A 19391-nucleotide genomic window follows, 5' to 3' on the forward strand; every position below is an offset into this window, starting at 1 on the left:
TCACTCTATTCTGTACTTCCATGCGCAGCCAAATTAATACCTGCAAATAAAACCTTTTCCTGAATGTTAAAAGAGCAGGAATGCCCTAGAACTTGTATTTTAATGGAGGATTTCTGTCACAAGTTTCTGTGTGTCCTGAGCTCTTCCAGAATACTTGCCATTTCTGTATCAAACATCAGGGAAACAAAGGAAAAGGAAAGAATGAAAATACATTGCAAATTACTACAAATTATTCCCGAGTAGGCCAAGTGAAATCTTAATTTATGAGAAAGTGTTTATTATGTTAAAAATCAGTACAGTTATTCTCTAGCAGAACATATTTTTCCCCTGTTGAATGTGGAAAGGATCTTATGAGTCTAGTTGTTGGGTTGTTTTTTTTGTTATTATAAGTCTAGTGGTTGGGTTGGTTTTTTTGTTATTATTTAAATGTCCAAAGTTATGAGGTGTAGCCTGTTCGTGTAACTCTGATATTGTAGCAATTTATCTTTTTGAGATAGAATGTCAGCATAAAATGTGGAAGTTGAGTTTCTGAAAATCTTCAGGACAGCAGCAAGGGACTTGAAGTGTATGCACAAATTCAGATTTTGTATCAATACCTGTGACAAGAGGGATAGAAAATATAATAATCTGCTTTATCCTTACCTAACTCTATGAAGGAAATAATAGTATGTTTTGTAAGAGTTAACCCTTGACACAGCACTTCTCTGCTGCATTCCTGACTGCTTTTCTTACTAGTATTTAACAGAAAACATTTTTGCTTTGCAAATGCAAGGATAAAATTCTTCATAAAGATAAATCAACTGATTTTTCAGAAGTCCTAACCTATTGAGAACTTGTTTGGTGGTGTGTTGTTGGTTTTTTCTATTAGCTTTTAAATCCTTAGTGTGATGCATAAAAATTAGTTGTTCTTTCTAAGTATATATGTAAATACTATGTTATATAGTAGATACTGTGAAATAAGAGCATTTAACGGTAATTCCTTGTTACTGCATGTTGTGGTTTAACCCTGGCTGGTAATGAAGTACCACACAGCCGCTTGCTCACTCCCCCCTCACCCAGAGGGATGGGGAGGAGAGTTGGAAAGGAATGTAACCCTTGAGGGTTGAGATAAGAACAATTTAATAATTGAAATAGCAATAATAACAATGATGACAATAACAGTTGCAATGAAAATGGGGAGGGAAAGAATAAAAGCCAGAGGGAGAGGAGGAAACACGTGGTGCACAATGCAGCTGCTCACCACCCATTGACCGATGCCCAGCCGGTCCCCGAGAAATGACCTGCCTGCCCTGGCCAACCCCCAGGTGTATATACCAACCATGGTGTCCCATGGTGTGGAATATCTCTGGCTAGTTTGGGTCAACTGACCTGGCTGTGTCCCCTCCCAGTTTCTTGTGCCACTCCAGCCCTCTCACTGGCAGGGCCTGAGGAGCTGAAAAGTCTCACAACACAGCACCGTGCTAGCTCCTAAGAAGATAATTAACTCCATCCCAGCTGAAACCAGCACACTGTGTTTGACAAAAAACACTGCTTAAGATAAAGGAATATTCAAGAACTACCTTTCTCTTGTAATTTTTTTGAGTGGTATACGTGCATGCTTTTTGCTAAGCTCAGTTGCATTTAAAGGGTTACAACTTGATGTGGTGTTTTTATAAATTATAAAACTGAAATCCCTGGGTTATACTTCATGCAGTATCAGTGGGACTTAACAACAGTTATGTCTGCACTAGAATTTGTGCTTAAACCCCACAAATCTTCATTTTTTTTACAGAAATGTGAACGCATTTGCAACTTTTTGCACTATTGTTCCAGTTCAGTCCATCTCAAGTTCAGGGAAACAAACTCATATGCTTAAATTTTGTATTCAAGTGTTTCCAATCTGTCTTTTCCAACATGTGTGTGTTCTGAGTTATGATGTGTATACCTACCAGAGCCTTAATTTACAACTAAAGATGCATATTTTTGGGGTGTAATGTGAGACACAATGGGAAAATATAAGAATAGCAAGGATTTCTAAATTTGCTTACACATGATTCTGGTGGTCTGATTCTTTTCTCAGGGTCAGTAATAAAATTCAGTGTGAAAAATGAGACTTGGTTCAAGGAGGTTTTATCTATGTCTTTCTGTCTTGTGTTAGGAGTTTGCATTATTTTGTAGTGATTAGATCTCTAATTATATGAGTTTCTATTCTCTGAAAGTCATAGTTCCTACAAGGTTGAAGAAAGTGATTGGTTTTCTACCACAGTATTTAAAAAAGTGTCATTGTTTACTTTCCACTACTATAATCAATACTAATTGATTTTCTGGGATTTATGCAATGGGTATATTCTGTATGGATATTTTATATTTTGGCCTAAGTTCCCAGTGGGGCAGGGTGGGGGGAAAGGGCACTTTAGCTGGGAGAATCAGTCTTACTGGTGTCCAACCTCCAGCAAATTTCACAATTTATTGAAATTTTGACTTATTTTTTGTCTACTTAGGCTTTCAGTCCTATTCTTGATGAATTTAGTAGGGAAAAAATTACATTGAGATTCATTATGTGGGATCAGGTATTCAAGAAACCCGTTTCAAGTTGTCCCTAAACAAAAGAAGGGGAAGAAATGTTGTTGCTTAGTGGACAAATACATTTAGATAGCTTCTAGTGGAACTTTATGCCATGAATGTTCTTTTAGGGGAAGTCTGTTCAGCCTTTGTATTTTTTACAATCATAGTCTGAAACTTGGGTTCTTTTAACGCTTAAAGTCCAAAAAGTGATCTAATGACCAAGTAATATGTTGTATGATGTTCAGTTTAGAAGTTGTATTTAATTTAGCCTTATATTCACATTAAGTTAAATGTTTAATAAGAAATAGTCACTTGATTAATCTCTGCTGCTTAATAAGGACTGCTGTAATACAGCAATTCCAGTAATTTTAATTACATAACTTTTCTGTTATGCAGAGAATAGTTAGGTTTCCTAATACTCTTAAAATTGGGACCCCCTAAAAAGTAAAATGTTACCAACTTCGATTATATGAAATAATGTGTTACAAGTATATCTGTGCTGGTTTGAACTCTCTATTTCCTATTTGTCTGTAGGATATGGTTGTAACTATAGCTGTTACTTTTGTCCTTTATTCCAGTCATCTGCTGTTTGGTAGCATTTTTTATTGGCTTGATCTTTGTGCAGCGGTCTGGAAACTATTTTGTGACAATGTTTGATGATTACTCAGCTACTCTGCCCCTGCTTATTGTGGTCATTTTGGAGAATATTGCAGTCACCCGAATTTATGGAATAGACAAGTAAGTGAAAGAAATGATCTCTCTGTCCATAACAACAGTATTCATTACAATAATTACTACTATTTTAATTATATTGTGTGAAGTATTTGTGAAATACACATAAATGCAAATAAGTAGGAAGTGGGTCAATCTGGATGTGAATCCAGTCTGTTTATAAGAACAGGTTTGGAGCAAGATATACTGTAGCAGGAGAGTGCAGTGAAACCCAAGGAGCGATTGCAACAGATCCAAAGAGAGAACGCAGTAAAAGAGACAAAATTAAGAGAGTTAGAAATAAGACAGCAGTAGAAAGATTTCAAGAAATAATAACCATGGTCTAAGCAGCAGATGAGAATGAGTATTCTGAACAGTTCTGCAGTATTCCAGGCAGCCTGAGAAAGGAACAAAGCAAACTCTAATGGCAGTAACAGTAAGAAAATCTCAGTTTATGCATTCGATTTAGTTGAGGGTGTTTTAACAATGAATTGTCATTTGCATTAGTTGTGAGAGAGGAAATAGAGGAAATTATAGCAAAGACCAGGGCCAGCACAGCTGACAGTGATGTTAGGTGACCTTCTGTCTGTGATGGCTGAAGAGAAAAGGCCATCAAGTCCCACTAAATTTTTTTTTTTGTTTGCTTCTGACTGAAATAACCAGAATATGTTCACTAAGCAAGATCATCAATGTGTGCCACACTTAAGGAATAGAAGAGTTTGTATAAAAAATAACTCAAGCTATCCACAGATAAAACAGAGTATGCTATACTATCATATTGAAGTAATTTAAACATCTGTGATCCCTTTTCATGTACAAAGGGTGACATAGAGTGGGTGGGTTTTCATTTGACTTTTCACTTGTTCGATCTGATTGATCAGCCAGTCCCTCACCATAACGAAATAAAACTGTAATAAGAAAACTTAATTTTACTGTTTCCAGACATTGTTTCTGGTCTATGCAAGTAGTTCTGGTCTACTTGTTCATTAAGGGGGAATTCCCACTTGGGCCGGCCACATGTGTAATCCTATAATTGATCACAGACATGAAAACATGCTGTAGATGTTTTTACACATGTAAACAAAAGATAAAGGAGATGATCTGGTTATCAGGTTGGTAATGTTCTGTCAGCTAGAGTTCCCAGTGTGAAGTGAGATAGGTAAGTTGCTGACTTTTGGCATGTGTGTGAAGAAGTTGGTGTTTAGATGTAGCTAAAATGTAGTAATAATTCACTTCTGAATCAGAGTGAAGTTGATCCATGTTTTCAGAAGGGCTTCTGACAGGGTATAGTGAAAAGTTAGCAGCCAGATTTCTCATTCATAATGGCCACCTGAACCTCCCTCTGGAGTATTCCTAGTATTTCCTCTAATGTATATTTGTCCAGAATACCCTTCTTCAGGAGCCTAGCGTTCTTATTCACAGAAACTACCAGAATCAACAACTTCAGATTGTCATTGGCTGCAATAGCACCAAGGGGTCCTCCTCGTAGATGAAGATACATATATATGTCTTCCTAGCCACATTGTCTTTGATCAGAAACAAAAAAACATTGCATCCAAAGAGATTACAGCCAAAGGATAGAAAAAAAGATATCTGTAGCCCTGTAGCCAAGGAGTAAAATTTGCTATGCTGCGGGCGGTGCTAAAGAGCTTGGTAGTTTTTAAAAGAGGATAAGTGGGATGGAGATGATGAAAGACTTTGAACATAAATCTGTTATCTTCATTTTAATTGGATAAATAAATGGAGAACCCAGGAAGAAAAAGCTATCTGTAGAGGGCACAATCCATTTGTAAATTCAGCTCTTTTTAACAATGTCTTTTCACTGCAGTATAAACAAGAGATAGAACACCCCAAACTATGCAGTTCAAAAAAATATTTGAGTGTTTATATGACAGTAGCTTCACATGTGTAACTGCTTTGAAAACATATTTATTGCTATGAAGAGCTTTTTTGAGTTGCATATTCAAACGGGAGTTGGAACAGAAGAGAGTTAAAACAGAATCAGTGCTTGTGCATGCTCCAAAAGAATTAATTCTAAAAATATTCTCTCTTTTTCTACTGGCTCTGGAACCATATACTCATCTGTCAAGAGCACAATAATAGGAGTTTTGTTCATATTGTAACTTGAATTTTGAGGCACAAGGAGGCACATTTAAAACTTCACTAAGTTTTATTTCAGTAACTTACATGATGCACACCACAGCGTATGCATTAAGTTGTTTTTTTAAACTGCAGCACACATGTGGGTTCAAGTTAATTTTGCAGAATCTGTAAGATGTGCTGGTTGTATGTGTCCTCAAAAGCAATGACACATGCCTTAGTAAACAACCCAATAGACAATATAAGACAATACAAAAAAGAATCTTACAAAAGAAAGGCGAGATTAAATATCTTTCCAGCACAGTCCAGCAAGCAGTTTACAAAGTCACCATGCTGTGTAGCGATTCCTTCTGTTCATCTGTTCTAACTAGTAATACAATCTGTTTATCATCCCATCAAAGAATCTAAACTCCATTTCTATACATGCATTTTTTCAGTGTCTGCTCCCTCAAATTAGGTGCTATGTATCAATTACAGTACTTGAAATATCAATGTATGCACTAACAATAATTTTTTACTCCCTTCACAGATTTATGGAGGATCTGAAGGATATGCTTGGTTTTTCTCCAAGCCAGTATTATTACTACATGTGGAAGTATGTTTCACCTTTAGTATTGTTATGTTTGCTTGTAGCTAGCATTGTCCAAATGGGATTAAGTCCTCCTGGCTACAATGCTTGGATTGAAGATACGGTATGTATATAACAGATGCCATCACTATCATAATGATCATATCTGAAGTATTTCAGAAATACGTGAAAAGAAAAAAATTGCAATTAGAAATTCAAAATCAGCATAAAGAATGACACGGTGGTTTTATCTCAAGTAACACTAATGTAAACCCAACCATTTTTTAATTTTAGAGTATTTCAGCTTTAAAATGTAACTGCTTAACACAAACCTTCAGGCTTTTTGTAACTTTGTTGATGTATGTTGAAGAAGTTCTTAAGGTTGGGAGATGTTACCTTTCATTTAATTTACTGCAGAACATGGTTGGGTGATAACACTGAATAAATAATTTCAGATATCACATCAATGTTATGTGGAATTAAATATTGATATTTAGCCATGTCATAAATTTTCCCTTTAGGAACACCTATCACATTGTAGGTAACAGCTGCATTAAAACCTGTCTCTGGTAATAATGTTTTGATTTGTAAAAAAACTTGTCTGCGTGAACAGCAGAGTGAGTGCTGCGTGTTAGCTCCATAAAGAGATTCAGTCAAGGTAGCTTATAAGAGTTCTGCTAGCTTGTAGGCTCATCAGCCCTCAGCTGTTTCTACAGGCTTGTCATACAAAATATAGGGAGAGTAAAATGTCAGAGAAATGGATCTCGGCGATCCTTCTGAATGGACAGTTGTCTGAATTAAGCAGTGGGGAGAAATTGCAGCAAAGACAGGTGAAGCGTAAATACAAGAGGCTGTCTTTACTATAGGTAGATTCCTGCCTCTGACCAGACAACCACTACTACTTTCTCCAGATTCTCAGAAAAATGCTCATTATGTTTGATTCTTGCCCTCAAAAATTAGAAAGAGAAATACCTTGGAATGCCAAACATACCATTCCTTTCCATGTATAAAATCGGGCAAACTGAGTCTGTTGGCCAGTGATTCATGGATGCAGTAGAAGTGTGGGGTGCGGGGTGCAATCGCTGCCCCAGTAAATGTGTTAGTAAATGTGTAGCTTACATGAAGTTTATACAAAGTGGAACAATTCCACAGGGTGATCTGAGACAATCCCTGTCTAGACCAGCTGTTAGCCAACAGAACAAGGACTTACTTCCAGGCACAGTTACAGATACCACTGCATATTTGCCTGTTCTGAACATCCTTTAAAGCAGGGGTCCTCAAACTACGGCCCGCAGGCCGGATACGGCCCCCCAGGGTCCTCAATCCGGCCCCCGGTATTTACAGAACCCCCCCACCCCCTGCCGGGGGTTAGGGGGAAACCAAGCAGCCGCAGATGACTGCCTGCCACTGCATCCGCGCGCTGGCCCCCTGTTTAAGGAGTTTGAGGACCCCTGCTTTAAAGGATCAGGAAACAACTATAGACAAATGTAGCAGAAAGCCTAATGTGAAAATCTTGATTTGTGTTCCGCTAGAGTGCTCTGAGCATCTTGGAAACAGTGGGACAGTGTTTTGGTCCTACTCAGTGGTGGTAAGATAGCAGTCCTACATCTTCATGACACTTCAAATTTGAGATCTGTAGCGGTGCCTGCATTGTAGGTGCAAGGTGCCAAAAGATGAGTATGTGTTTGAAAACTGCTGGCCTTGGCGTGGACTGCAGCTTCGCTCTTTTCTAAGTAAACATGTATTGTTTCTTTTTTCTCTTGGGTTGCTCAGGCTATGGAAGAGTTCCACAGCTATCCAACGTGGGGAATGATTGTCTGTATATCTCTGATGGTGTTGGCTGTACTGCCAGTCCCAATAGTCTTCATGGTGCGCCGTTGTAATCTTATCGATGACAGCTCTGGTAGTTTGGCATCTGTATCGTACAAAAGAGGCCGGATAATAAAGGAACCTGTTAATATGGAGGGAGATAATACAAGTCTGATTCATGGGAAGAGTCCAAGTGAAGTGCCGTCTCCAAATTTTGGCAAAAACATATATCGAAAACAGTCTGGATCACCAACTCTGGACACTGCTCCAAATGGACGTTATGGTATTGGGTATCTCATGGCAGATATGCCTGATATGCCAGAATCTGATTTGTAACTGCAGAAAAAAAATGCTGTTTGTTTCTCCTCTCTCACTGATCATGGCTCTCCTACGAGAAGTGGTCAGCTTCACTTATGAGGGTGTGATCTCAGGTGCTCCATAGCAGCAGTCTTTAAAATGTTGTGATTGTACGTACAGGTTGAGAAAACTCCCTTTGGATTAATTCTCTGGATTTTCATTTGCACTGAAGGGAACACACTGAAAATCAGTGGCAGCCTACATCTGCCAGTATAGCCAAGAATCTGAATTTTTTTAATTGATTTCTAAATTTAATGCTTTCTATCTCTGAAGCCCAGATCTCGTTCAAGCGATAAAATATTTCTGATGTAATATCACTGAAAATCTTCTTCTTTTTTTTTTTTTTTTTCTGCTTTCAGGTTAACTCCCTAGTATTAAAAGTGAGCTCAGAGGTAGTTCACCAAACCCGTGTTTGTGTAAACACTTGTATATACCTTATGTAGATATGCTGTACCTATTTTGTTAGCACCGATAATTACTTAGGCTATTAGCCGAGTGAAAAACAAACCTGCAAACTATTTTCTTATGTAATAGCTGTATAGAGCAATAGTATTAGAAAATCAAGGTGTAGACTTACAGGAAGGTGAGGAAAGATTCCCTGTTCACTGGGGACTGCATAAACTGTGGCTGTATATTTTATGTAAAATATTTGCTTTTTCAGTGTGAAAACAATGTTAGAGTGAGTCACTCCAAGAATCTTAAGGATTGTGCAGATTCTGCATTTTTTTCTATGCTGTGTGCCTAAAAAAGACCTTGTTGATATTTATTGTGGTTACCAGATTACATATATATTATATTTATATAATATACTTGTAATGTAAATATGTATATTATTCTGTATGTAATCATTTCAAAAGTTGAAGCAAGATGGCTTTTTTCATTAGTCTCCTTCAGTTTTGCTTCTGTTTTATGCAGATGATTTTTTTCAGTCAGTAATTGTTAAGAACTGTATGGCATTACATTTTAACCTATGAATAAAGAGATTGATAAGTTATGTATGTGATTTCTGAATACACTTATTATAACACAGCCTGCTTTTCCCTCAGCTGGACTATCTGAAACACTAACATTTACCGGTTGAATGGAGATGCTAAAAGTACCTAAACCCAAAAAATACTAAATCAGTCATCTTAATAAACTGTTGGACAAGGACTTTTTTTGTGAATAAATTAGTTGATGTAGCACAGTAACGTGGCATGATGCTCTGGAAGCTAGTACATGATGTATTCCTTACCTTGAAGAGCTTTAAAGTTAGGTGTAAATTCTGACTTCACTACCTCTAATAAACGAAGGGTAGAACCTAGTTACATTGTCCCAGCATCAGACAAAGAACCAGATTAATTCATTTGAGGTAAATGAAAGTCTTGGAAGCTGTGCTTAAAGAGCTTTTCCACACTGACATACTGAGAACTGTACTATGGCAAACAAATGAAAAATAATAGAATCTTAAATCAAAATACCTTAGCAAAGGTAAACTTTGCTTTATAAAGTTTAATTTGATAAATTAAATTTGGTAACATTCCTTAGGAATAACTCTTTTGTCTTTAGACAAGAACCCAAGATAATCTTCCATTTCTAACCTGGGAGCTTTTGAAGTAACTTCCCATTATGAGAAAGTTGAACTAGTAGCATTAGCTGAGAAGAAGCTGTATTTAATTATGAGGCTTATCTTACATTTGTTAAAGTGTGCACTTAAAATAGTAGCTTTCTAAAATTTATGTATTACAACGTATGGGAGAGAGCTGGCATAATTTAAGCAGGTAGCTCACTCATAACTGCTCAATTGGCAATATTAGTATGTGTACAGTGGATTGCCATTGGAGGCACAGCAAGCATGTACAAAATATTCTTGCTGGGGCAGAACAGTAGCAGAATTCCACCACTGTATCGCATTGGGCTTCTAAAGTGTATCCTTTCTGTGCCCAGTCCAGAGTTCAGAAACCTGTTGTTACAGGCTACTTCTCTGTAGTGACACGTGCTTTTAGTTATATAGACCCTAGTTTTAGATGTGAAGTGATGGCCAAGTGTCTATACAAGACATGCAAAAAAGAATGCGAGCAAGATCTTACTGTTGAAATGAAATAGCTACTTCTGTCTAATGTTATTTAAACAGACTGCTGAAGATTGTTCTGCTGGGGAACACGTCTTGTTTCTGCCCTTTTGCCTCTCCTTGAACACTTCTATTACTTAGATTTTCCACTCATTTAAACCACTGCTGCTCAATCAGTTGCATCCTAATAACGCCAATTAGTATGTCTCACCTCAGCTTCATGAAATTTTTCAGGCTGGAGAAAGCCCAGAATGTATGTCCTGTCTACTGCTAGATGTTTATTTCATAATTTGATCTTAACCATGATCGAACACCCTGAAGTGCAGAAGTTTCTTTAACCTGGTTTAGTCAGATGGACTAAAAATGAAGGCACTGCTTGTCCTGCCTAAAGGAGTCAGACTGGTCCAGAAAAAATAGCTAGATGTGAGTTTTAAAAACACTAATTACTATAAAGAGTGAAATCCAAGTCGTTGGATATTAATGAAGGAACTGCTGAAACAAAGTATGACATTTTATGTACAGTTAAACCCATGGGAATTCACGCTGCTTTCATACTTGAACATTGGGAGCAAGTTGCTACTTGCTGTCCTTACGGATAAAAAGAAGTAAAAGAAGAGAAGAGGGCAGGAGAGAGAGGTTTCATATTATTTATCTACTTAAAAGCCAGAATGTGCGTCATGTCAGTCATAACCACAATTAATTTGCATATTTTTTTTTAAGGAAAAGATCATTGCAAAAGGCAGTCATGCTTAAAATTAAAGAAAATCCCATTTGTGTCTTACACAATCAGAAATAGCCTAAGAACAAAATCATCTGTGTGGAAAGTGAAAATAGATTTCCAATATAATTTATTGCAGAAGGCCTAAGGTTTCTGAAACCAATATGCTTTGTGAGATCTGATTTTCCCAAAGAAAGGTAACAGGATCAGTTAGCATCGGTATGGCACAAAGGCCATGTCATTACCTCCGTATTCAATGGAGGTTCAGTGAAGTGCAGGGCAGAGATTATACAGTCTTGATGCCTGTTTTTAGTCTTTTCTGATGTCTCAAAATTTGATCAATACCGTACATTGTCATAAAGAGAAGAAAAAAGGAGAACAGAGGAAGAAAAGATACAAGAATGAAAGAGAATAAAAAAAAAAAGCGCAGCAGATACATGTTAGTTGATGAATCCTCATGCTGGTGTAAGGTGAACAGTGATCTTATCACACTAGGGAGGAATCTGTTGTATCTGTGATAGCAGCAGAGAAAAGAAGGATGTATTTGCAAGTGATTTTTAGATACCCTGAAAATGCTGAACTGTGTTGACCACCATGAAAGAGTAACACACGCTGTTCAGCTGAGATGCAGTCAGTGTATGCAAAAAAATCTTCCTACTGCTACAACATCTTTGAGAAATTAGCAGAAATGAGTTATGCCAGTTTTAAGAAATGCAGGAAATTTAATATAAACATTTAAGTGCCTAGTGAGATTCTGTAGTTTGAGAAAAAAAAGGAAAAAATTGGAAATGCAAAATGTGATTTACTTCCTTTGCCACTGGATGGTGCTCATATTTCATGTGTGTTGGTAAAACGTCATGTTCAGGAGCTTTTAAACAGGGAGAATGCAGCATTTTTACTCTCTACCAAGACAAAGAGCTCTTCAGAATGATCATGGTCTCACCAAGACTCAGAACATTACCAGTTTTCTGTATCTTCAGCTGCTTTAATAGAATTTGGGCGTTTTATATCCAAGAGAGATGCAACAAATCCTTAATGCTACTAAAAGCAACAACACACTGTCAGTATCCCAGTGCCAAGTAGTACACTTTTGGGTCTTGAGAGCAAGCAGCAGCTTCTTGATTGAATATTTTGAAACCATTGATTTCCTAACATGCCTTTTTTCAAATATCCTCTTATTTGCTAGTCTCATTCCTTAAATCAGTGAATTAATTAGTTGGCAAATTAATTAGTAGAATAAGAGAATCTCAGACTACAGTATTACTACTAAAATTAATAACACTATTAAGGACTTCAGTGCTTCTCACTACTATAGTCACTAAATGCTGAAAGTTGCCAATGAGGTAGATGAGAGCTGAAGGAGCAGCAAGGATCACAGAGAAGGGACAGCAGCTGAAGGAGTGACAAGCCTGCCACTTTTCTTCTGAGGAAAGCAAGTACTTTGATATCTAGCAGTGTTTTAAAGGTAGTACGGCTACTAAAACATGCCTCGGGTAGCTGTTTAACCCTTTTGGTTAAAAGGGTGTACAGCATTTCTCACTAGCTCTGGCAGAACCACCATGTCTTTCATCTGTACTATATTCGTCATTACTTAGTACTAAATGAGTGGAAAATATTACCTAAGTCACTCTTGTCTCAAATCAGCATCAATATGTGTCTGTTGTTGATATCTTCCCAACAAAGTACACAGAATGGCAATGAGAGCTCCCATGCTGTAAAAAAACAGATGTAGACATTCTCCCTTTTTGTTCAGTCCCGTTTCTTTTCTGGTTTTGAGATGTCCTCTGGATGTCTCATGTCCAATCCAAAGTCAACTGGTGGAAAAAGAAGAGTATGTTTTCCATCCCTAGAAGTTCAGGATAAGAGATACTCTCCTAAAAAAGATTTTCTTCAAAGCAAGTCTAGTTGATTTTCAGGTATTTGATTCAAGAAAAAAGGAAATACATGCAAAGGAGGAGTCAGGTTTGCAATTCAAAGAATAAGAAATTAAGAAAAAATTTAAAAGAGTGTTGAAAGGAGGTGGAACTGAATTGGAGCTCATTAAAAGAAGGAAAAAGATACTGAGGAAATAAGTCTCACTTAATGACAAAGTGTAAATTGAATAGGTAGTAGGTGACTGGAAAGAAAAAGAGGTATGCAAAAGAAAAGGACTTAATAAAGAAAACTGGTTTTGATGGCTGTGTGAAGTATGGTGTAATCAAACCTGTAGAAGAAATAGTCTACAATTAGATAGAGCTGTTAAAAAGAGGTATGAAGCCAAGGATGGTTGAAGTTTTGTTAGCATATGAGGAGAGGGAGAGAGGAGGAATGAATCAGGACAAGAGAATGCTGGGCTGGGAAGAAAGACTTGGGCTGTGTCAAAATCAATTTCCCTTTAAGTACTCAAGTGCCTTTGACATACTGAAAAGCTTGGTTATTTTCATAAAGCATTTTGAGATGTTCTAGGGAAAGATGTTAATGTAATACAGCCTTCCAAAATTGTTTTATTTTAGCTGTCTGATTTGAAGACAAAACTATCAGGGCAAAATAGCAGGTAAATTGTGCCATGAATTTAAGCTTTAAGGAGAAAAATAATTACTTAAAAGCACAGAAAACTCAGTGTATGAGGATACGAGGTGAAGAAGAAGGAGTTTTGGACTAAAAGCTCCGAGTTGGAGGCTGCTGTGTTCCTGTGATATAACATTGTAGTATATCTCCTGAGCATTTGCCTAGCGTCAAGGATATGAATAGTCCCAGTGATTACTTGCAGACTTGAAATTAGCCATAAACTCAAAGCACCTAAATGGTATGCATTTTACTGCCTGGTCCCATGAATGGAAACGAGATACCCAGCCTCCCATAGGCAGTGCATCTGGACAGTGACGGGTTCCAAAATTATAGATCTATAAATGGGCAGCATTTGGTGTGGGACTTAACTGTGACAGAACCCCTTGTTCTCAAAAAAGGAGAAACTGAGGCACTGGACAAACTGCCAAATCAGACAGATGAGACATCAGTGTCTTTGGGTCTTTATGGAAATTGGGTGTTCAGCTCAGTCCAAGTATAAAATACTTCGAATAAAAAAAGTGTTTAATAACATGGATGTTGTTATTAATGTTCTGCTCTCCCTGGGAAGCATAAAAGACATAACCTTACCTGAATAAAAAATAATGTCTTCCAAAAATGTTGTAAGCAACATATGTACACCTTGCCTAAATCTGTACATATATATATACATATATATAAACATGATGTAGCTACAATTCAACTGGCTTCCTGAGGGAAAAGCAAAAGAGGGATGGAGAGTTGGCACTTAAGGATCTGTCTATACTCCTCAAGAACATTGATTTTCAGATGAGTTTAAGATTATTCCATAAAAAGTCTTACAAGCAGCAAATGGCTAAAAGTAAGTTCACTAGATAAAGAAAGAGCTTTTGATTTAGAGAAATAAGAGAGTTCTTGAGACACATTTTGAAATTTCATAAGAAACTGTAAAATCTTCCCTGGACCTCAGGCCCGCTGAGGTCAGCTTAAGAAAGCTGCCGTAGACCTTGTAGATATCCCAGTGCAAGATCAGTCTCTTATACATCTTAATTCACACATTGTTATAAGTTTCCTTTTGATTTTGATTCCTCTCTGCCACCCCAGAATTTGTCAGATGGTTCCCATTTTCACCACAGACTGCACAAACAGCTGTGTTGGCACCATGGATGTGGTGGTGTGGAGACAGGCAGGAAGGGCTGAGAGCAGAAATTGCTTAAACCTGCACTGCCACTGAAAAAACAAACATGAATTTTGCTTTCAGCCTTAGAAATGTTCAGTTCTCTCTATGAAAACTGTTATGAACAACTAAATAATTGCAAAAATATCCACAGTCTCTTAAGGGTTTTACAAAATTTACTGTTGGCAGGTAGCTGAAAATTAGGCAACACATGGCACACAGATATATGGCCATATAGTCATATAAAAAGTGCTGGTAACACTAAATCATGAGTTTACCATGATCATTAAAAAACAACAGAAAGGACTGAATTGCAATTCTTAAACTTCTTTCTACAGCCTTTTCCTTCTGTTTTCAGGGATAACTTTTTCTAGTCGTGCATATCTGTCTTTTCCTTGTTACACAATCACCAACCTTCAGGACTCAACAGTCTGGCGAAGTACTTGGAATTTGCAGAAGTAGCCTAACAGCATTTATCACACACAGACAAATTACATTCTATCTGCATTGGATTTTTTTTTTAATTGCCTTTGCAGTTAGAACATAGAGAAGCTGAATCTGTATTGCTATGCTGGGCAGAAAACACTTGTGCCAATACTGCACAGGTCAGAAGTCTGGTCCAGACCACCCCCCGACTGTGTACACATGCTGCATCTCTCTGTATTGGCTGTGTAAAGAACCCAGACATCTAATTAGCATTCTCTGAAACACTTCAGACCATTCTTAGACGAAGCACCTGTTGTGGGATGTTGTGCTATCAAAAAGCAACTGAACAAATCTATTTGGTGAGGAGGAGGAAGAAGAGGGTGTTGTTATCTTCCTCCTCTTGCTCCTGACCACTTTGGTATTCATCAGACCTTCACAGACAGATCAAACTCATTCGCCCAGCAAAACACTTTGATCTTTATTCTAGTTCATATTTTGTTAGATTGTGAATTAAACTGGTGCATCACAGGACGAAATGCATACGCAAGCACATACATGGGAGGCAGGAGGTCACTGTACAGTTAGGAAAGGAATAGACAGTTGGAGTGGAAAGGGGAATGAACCTCTCTCTTTTGGTAGTAATGAAATTATATCCACTCAATCATGTAACGCTAGCCCAAGATGGAGACCTACGACTGGATAATCTGAATTTTGGCCTAGCGGGAACAATTCTCACATCCACTATATCATTAAAAAGCCTCTATTATGTGTACATGAACTCCCACAGTATTACTAATTGAATTCGTAAAGTGCATTCTTATTAAAGCAGGTTAATAATCTTCTAGAACAAATTGTGAGGGAAACGTTAGTGCCTTATCGTGGTTTTAATATGAATATAATAATTTGCCACTCCTTTACTTTTTAACTCTGCTTGCTTGCTGCTGCTGAATAGACTCGGTAGGTTTCCATGTAATCTTGTGTGCTTGAGTGTACTGTTGAACTCTCATCATCACAGCTGTAAAACTGAATGGCTAATTTTATTTTTCAGAATATCATTACTTATCTACGGGAACCCATTTCTTCAAAGACAATGCAAATGTGTCTAGATCAATCAGATCTGAGATTCAATTTCTAGCACATTTACAGACATTTATGAAGTTTTGAGTGCTGCCCAGGCAAAATACTTCAGAAACTCAGCATGTGGTGTAACAGATTTTAAGGCTGTGTCTAGAAATGAAGAAAAATGCATAATGAAAATGTAACACTTCAGTGTCCTTGTTAGCTTTATGCATAATTATTTATATACCATACAACATATAGAAGATCTCACTTGAAGATGCAACATCAGGAATAAAAACAGAAGCGTTTACAGCTATGTTAGACAGTTGAGTTTCTTCAGATGGAAGATTTGAAGAAAAATGACAATAAGTACCACATTGCTCTTAGAGGCATAAGCATACTCTATCTCAGCAGCTTCAGGAACAGGTTTGGGCATAACCCTTTTATCGTTGTAGAGTGGATCAGCTCCTCAGGACTATGTTATCTGTGGAAAGTATGCAAATAGTTAGAAATTCACTGAGATCACGATATGGTGATCACTTCAGACAAGAAGACATCCCATACTAGTGAAATTAACAAAGTACTTAGGTAAACACTCAGGTGACTGGACAATGTCAACTAAAACGGGATCTATGGAATAAATCTGTGGAAAAGAAAATGCAGAGGAAAACATGACATTCAAATGTTAATATCTCAGTGATATAGACCTGAAGATAATTTACTTTAATTTGATTAATAAAGAAAATTCCAATGTTTCTAACTTTTGTGAGCATCCTGAATGAAGGGTATTTTATAAGTATTGGTTGCTTGGAACAAGGAAACAGCAACAGAGAGGGCAAAAATTGTCTTTGTGCTCGGCCTTTGTACACCCTTACATGTACTATATGCATGATGCATAGTGCATGCTTCTGGACCCTCCTTCATCAAAATGCAGCCTCACAGGGGACAAACACTTTGAGACAGCTGTTTATTCATTCTAGTAGCACATCCCAGAAGCCTGACTGGGGTATAAATTCCACTGTGGAATACCCCACCACCACACACATGCACAAAAAGGTCAGTCTCTTCTCCCAAACAGTCTACTCTACTAATGAAGGATTGTAGCTTACAGTTCACAATGTGGCCTAGCAGACACTGGTATAGGTAAACCGATACAGTGGGAGATACCTGCTGTTTCCTCAAGATAATGTTTTACCAAGCAAGGAGAAACGAGTGCTTAGCTTTAGTGAGACTTGGTTGTAATTCTTTAATGCAAATAGAACAAAAGCCAAGGAAACCTCATCCAGTCTCAAAGCTTTTGAACATTCTTACTATTGCCTTTTATGGCAGAAGCAACTTGTGGGGTAGCATCATTCTGCTCCCCAGCCTGAATCTCCCTAAACCCAGAAGGTTTATGACAATTGTTGAAAAAGGGAGAGAAATACAACAGCAACAATATGAGATACTAAATGGGATGCTCAGTCATATTCCTCTCTATTTTCCTTTTTTAACAGAAAAGTACAGGAGTAAACTTCAAAATTGAGAAATTAAGTCCTCTACTCAGTTTTTTATTGCTTGTATGACGTTAAGAAGGTGAGTCAGGTGGTGCAAAACAAACCATATGAATTAACCCCTCATTCTGTTAACTGCAGGTCATAAGGGGAAAATGTGGTATTTCATGCTCTGTATATGCTACAATGAGGAAAGTCTTGAAACTGGGACAGAAGATTTAAGCTTTAAACTTCTGTTTACTTTAATGGGTGTCGTGCAGCTTAACCCTGTGAAAGTGTGTCCCTATGCAATCATTAAGGATGAAGATTTTCATTTCTGAATCTTTCATGTACTATGCATCCTGGCTCACATGTCACATATTTGAGCCAAACTGTGTGGTATGTGCCAGTATCTTTTTCATTTTCAGTGCTCTGGCCCCTAATTTAGGTTGACAGTCTGGTCTTGAACTAATATAGCTGCATCACTGAGAGCATTAGAAAGAATTCATCCGTGCTGGCAAGTGCTTCCTTTCCACATGGAGGAGTCAGTTCTACTCATTTATAGGCGCTATTAAGACTAAATTATTCTATTTGTAAAAAAAAAAAAAAAAAAAAAAAAAAGAATACTTTTGCCAAGATTATGTGTTATACAGGAGGAAAGAAGAGAATAACTTCTAGGTGGCTGTATATGTGGTATTTCCCCACCTTTAACTTTTTATCTCTATCTTTTTTTTTTTTTTTAAAAAAAAAAAAGGAAAAAAAAAAGAAAGGAATAAACACAGGTTTGGGAATTTATTCCAATGTGGCCAGATTTGTTACCAAAGCTGTGAGATCATTGCCATATTTGTTATGAGGAATGCTTGGTAATGTTGTAAAAACCTCCAAACCAGCATGGGTGAGGATTCTGCTGGTATGGATAGAGCTGCATGTATCCACAAGTTACACCTCCTTCCCAGCAAGTATGCTAGCCCTGGAAAGGGTCAGGTACCAGGCTATAGGAGCCAGGACACTGTCAGCAATTGGGAATGAAGGATGAAGGGTTGTGAGAGTTACTGGAAACAACACTGCAGTGCAAAGGGGGTTGCACAACCTACACAGGACTTCTCTCTTTGCTGGAGTTGTGACAACATCGACTCTCCAGAAGTTTAAGCCTAGAAGAATGTAAGAATAGATTAAATTATTTCCCTTCCAGAACCATTTTGTTGGTTTCTTTTTTCTTATTTTTTACATTAAATCTGTACTTGCACAAAGTTCCCATGAAATAAGATGTGTGATCTCCATTTTACAGGGAAGACAAAGACAGGAAAGATCACAAATGAAGCTTGTGACAGATCTAGATACAAAGATCAGATCACACTCATTGTAAAGGAGAGGAAGAAACCAACACCTGCCTTATGAAGTCAAAGAAAGAAATGTGTCCTTACTTTAAAATGTATTTTTCTGGGATTAGGAGATGCCGGATACTGGTGCAATTACACATGGCTAGTGCAGAGCTGGCTAGCACCATAGCCTTTGGCCAATGTGTCTACCTTTGGTTTTTTTTCTGTGCTAGTTTTATAGCTTTTTTTTAACTAATAGCAAGAGCAGGCATCTAGCTCCCATTCAGGTTACCTACTTTAACTGAGGATTTTAAATATCCTTTTTTCCCATTGCTTTTGGTTTTTTTAAATATCCTTTTTTCCCATTGCTTTTGCTTTTAAGTGTCGTGGTGTAATCCTGGCTGGCAACCGAGCCCCACGCAGCCGTTCACTCACTCCCCTCACAGTGGGATGGGGAGAGGAGCGGGAGAGTAAATGTGACAAAACTCGTGCGTTGAGAAAAAGAGAGTTTAATAGGTAAAGCAAAAGCCACACACACAAGCAAAGCAAACCAAGGAATTC

The 19391-nt window shown here is 37.6% G+C and overlaps 1 protein-coding gene across 4 annotated transcripts in view; it reads left to right on the forward strand.

The window, feature by feature from the left end:
* Positions 1-9087, forward strand: part of SLC6A15 (solute carrier family 6 member 15) — a 38804-nt gene extending 29717 nt beyond the window's left edge. For all 4 annotated transcript variants that reach the window (XM_055808625.1, XM_055808624.1, XM_055808627.1 and 1 more), the window contains exons 10-12: positions 3123-3282; positions 5885-6047; positions 7697-9087. In XM_055808625.1, the coding sequence (XP_055664600.1) occupies positions 3123-3282; positions 5885-6047; positions 7697-8068 (695 nt within the window). In that variant the 3' untranslated portion in view covers positions 8069-9087. The remainder of the gene's footprint in view (positions 1-3122; positions 3283-5884; positions 6048-7696) is intronic.
* Positions 9088-19391: the final 10304 nt, after the last annotated feature.

The sequence above is a fragment of the Falco peregrinus genome, chromosome 6 (genome assembly GCF_023634155.1).
Source record: "Falco peregrinus isolate bFalPer1 chromosome 6, bFalPer1.pri, whole genome shotgun sequence".
NCBI lineage: Eukaryota > Metazoa > Chordata > Aves > Falconiformes > Falconidae > Falco > Falco peregrinus.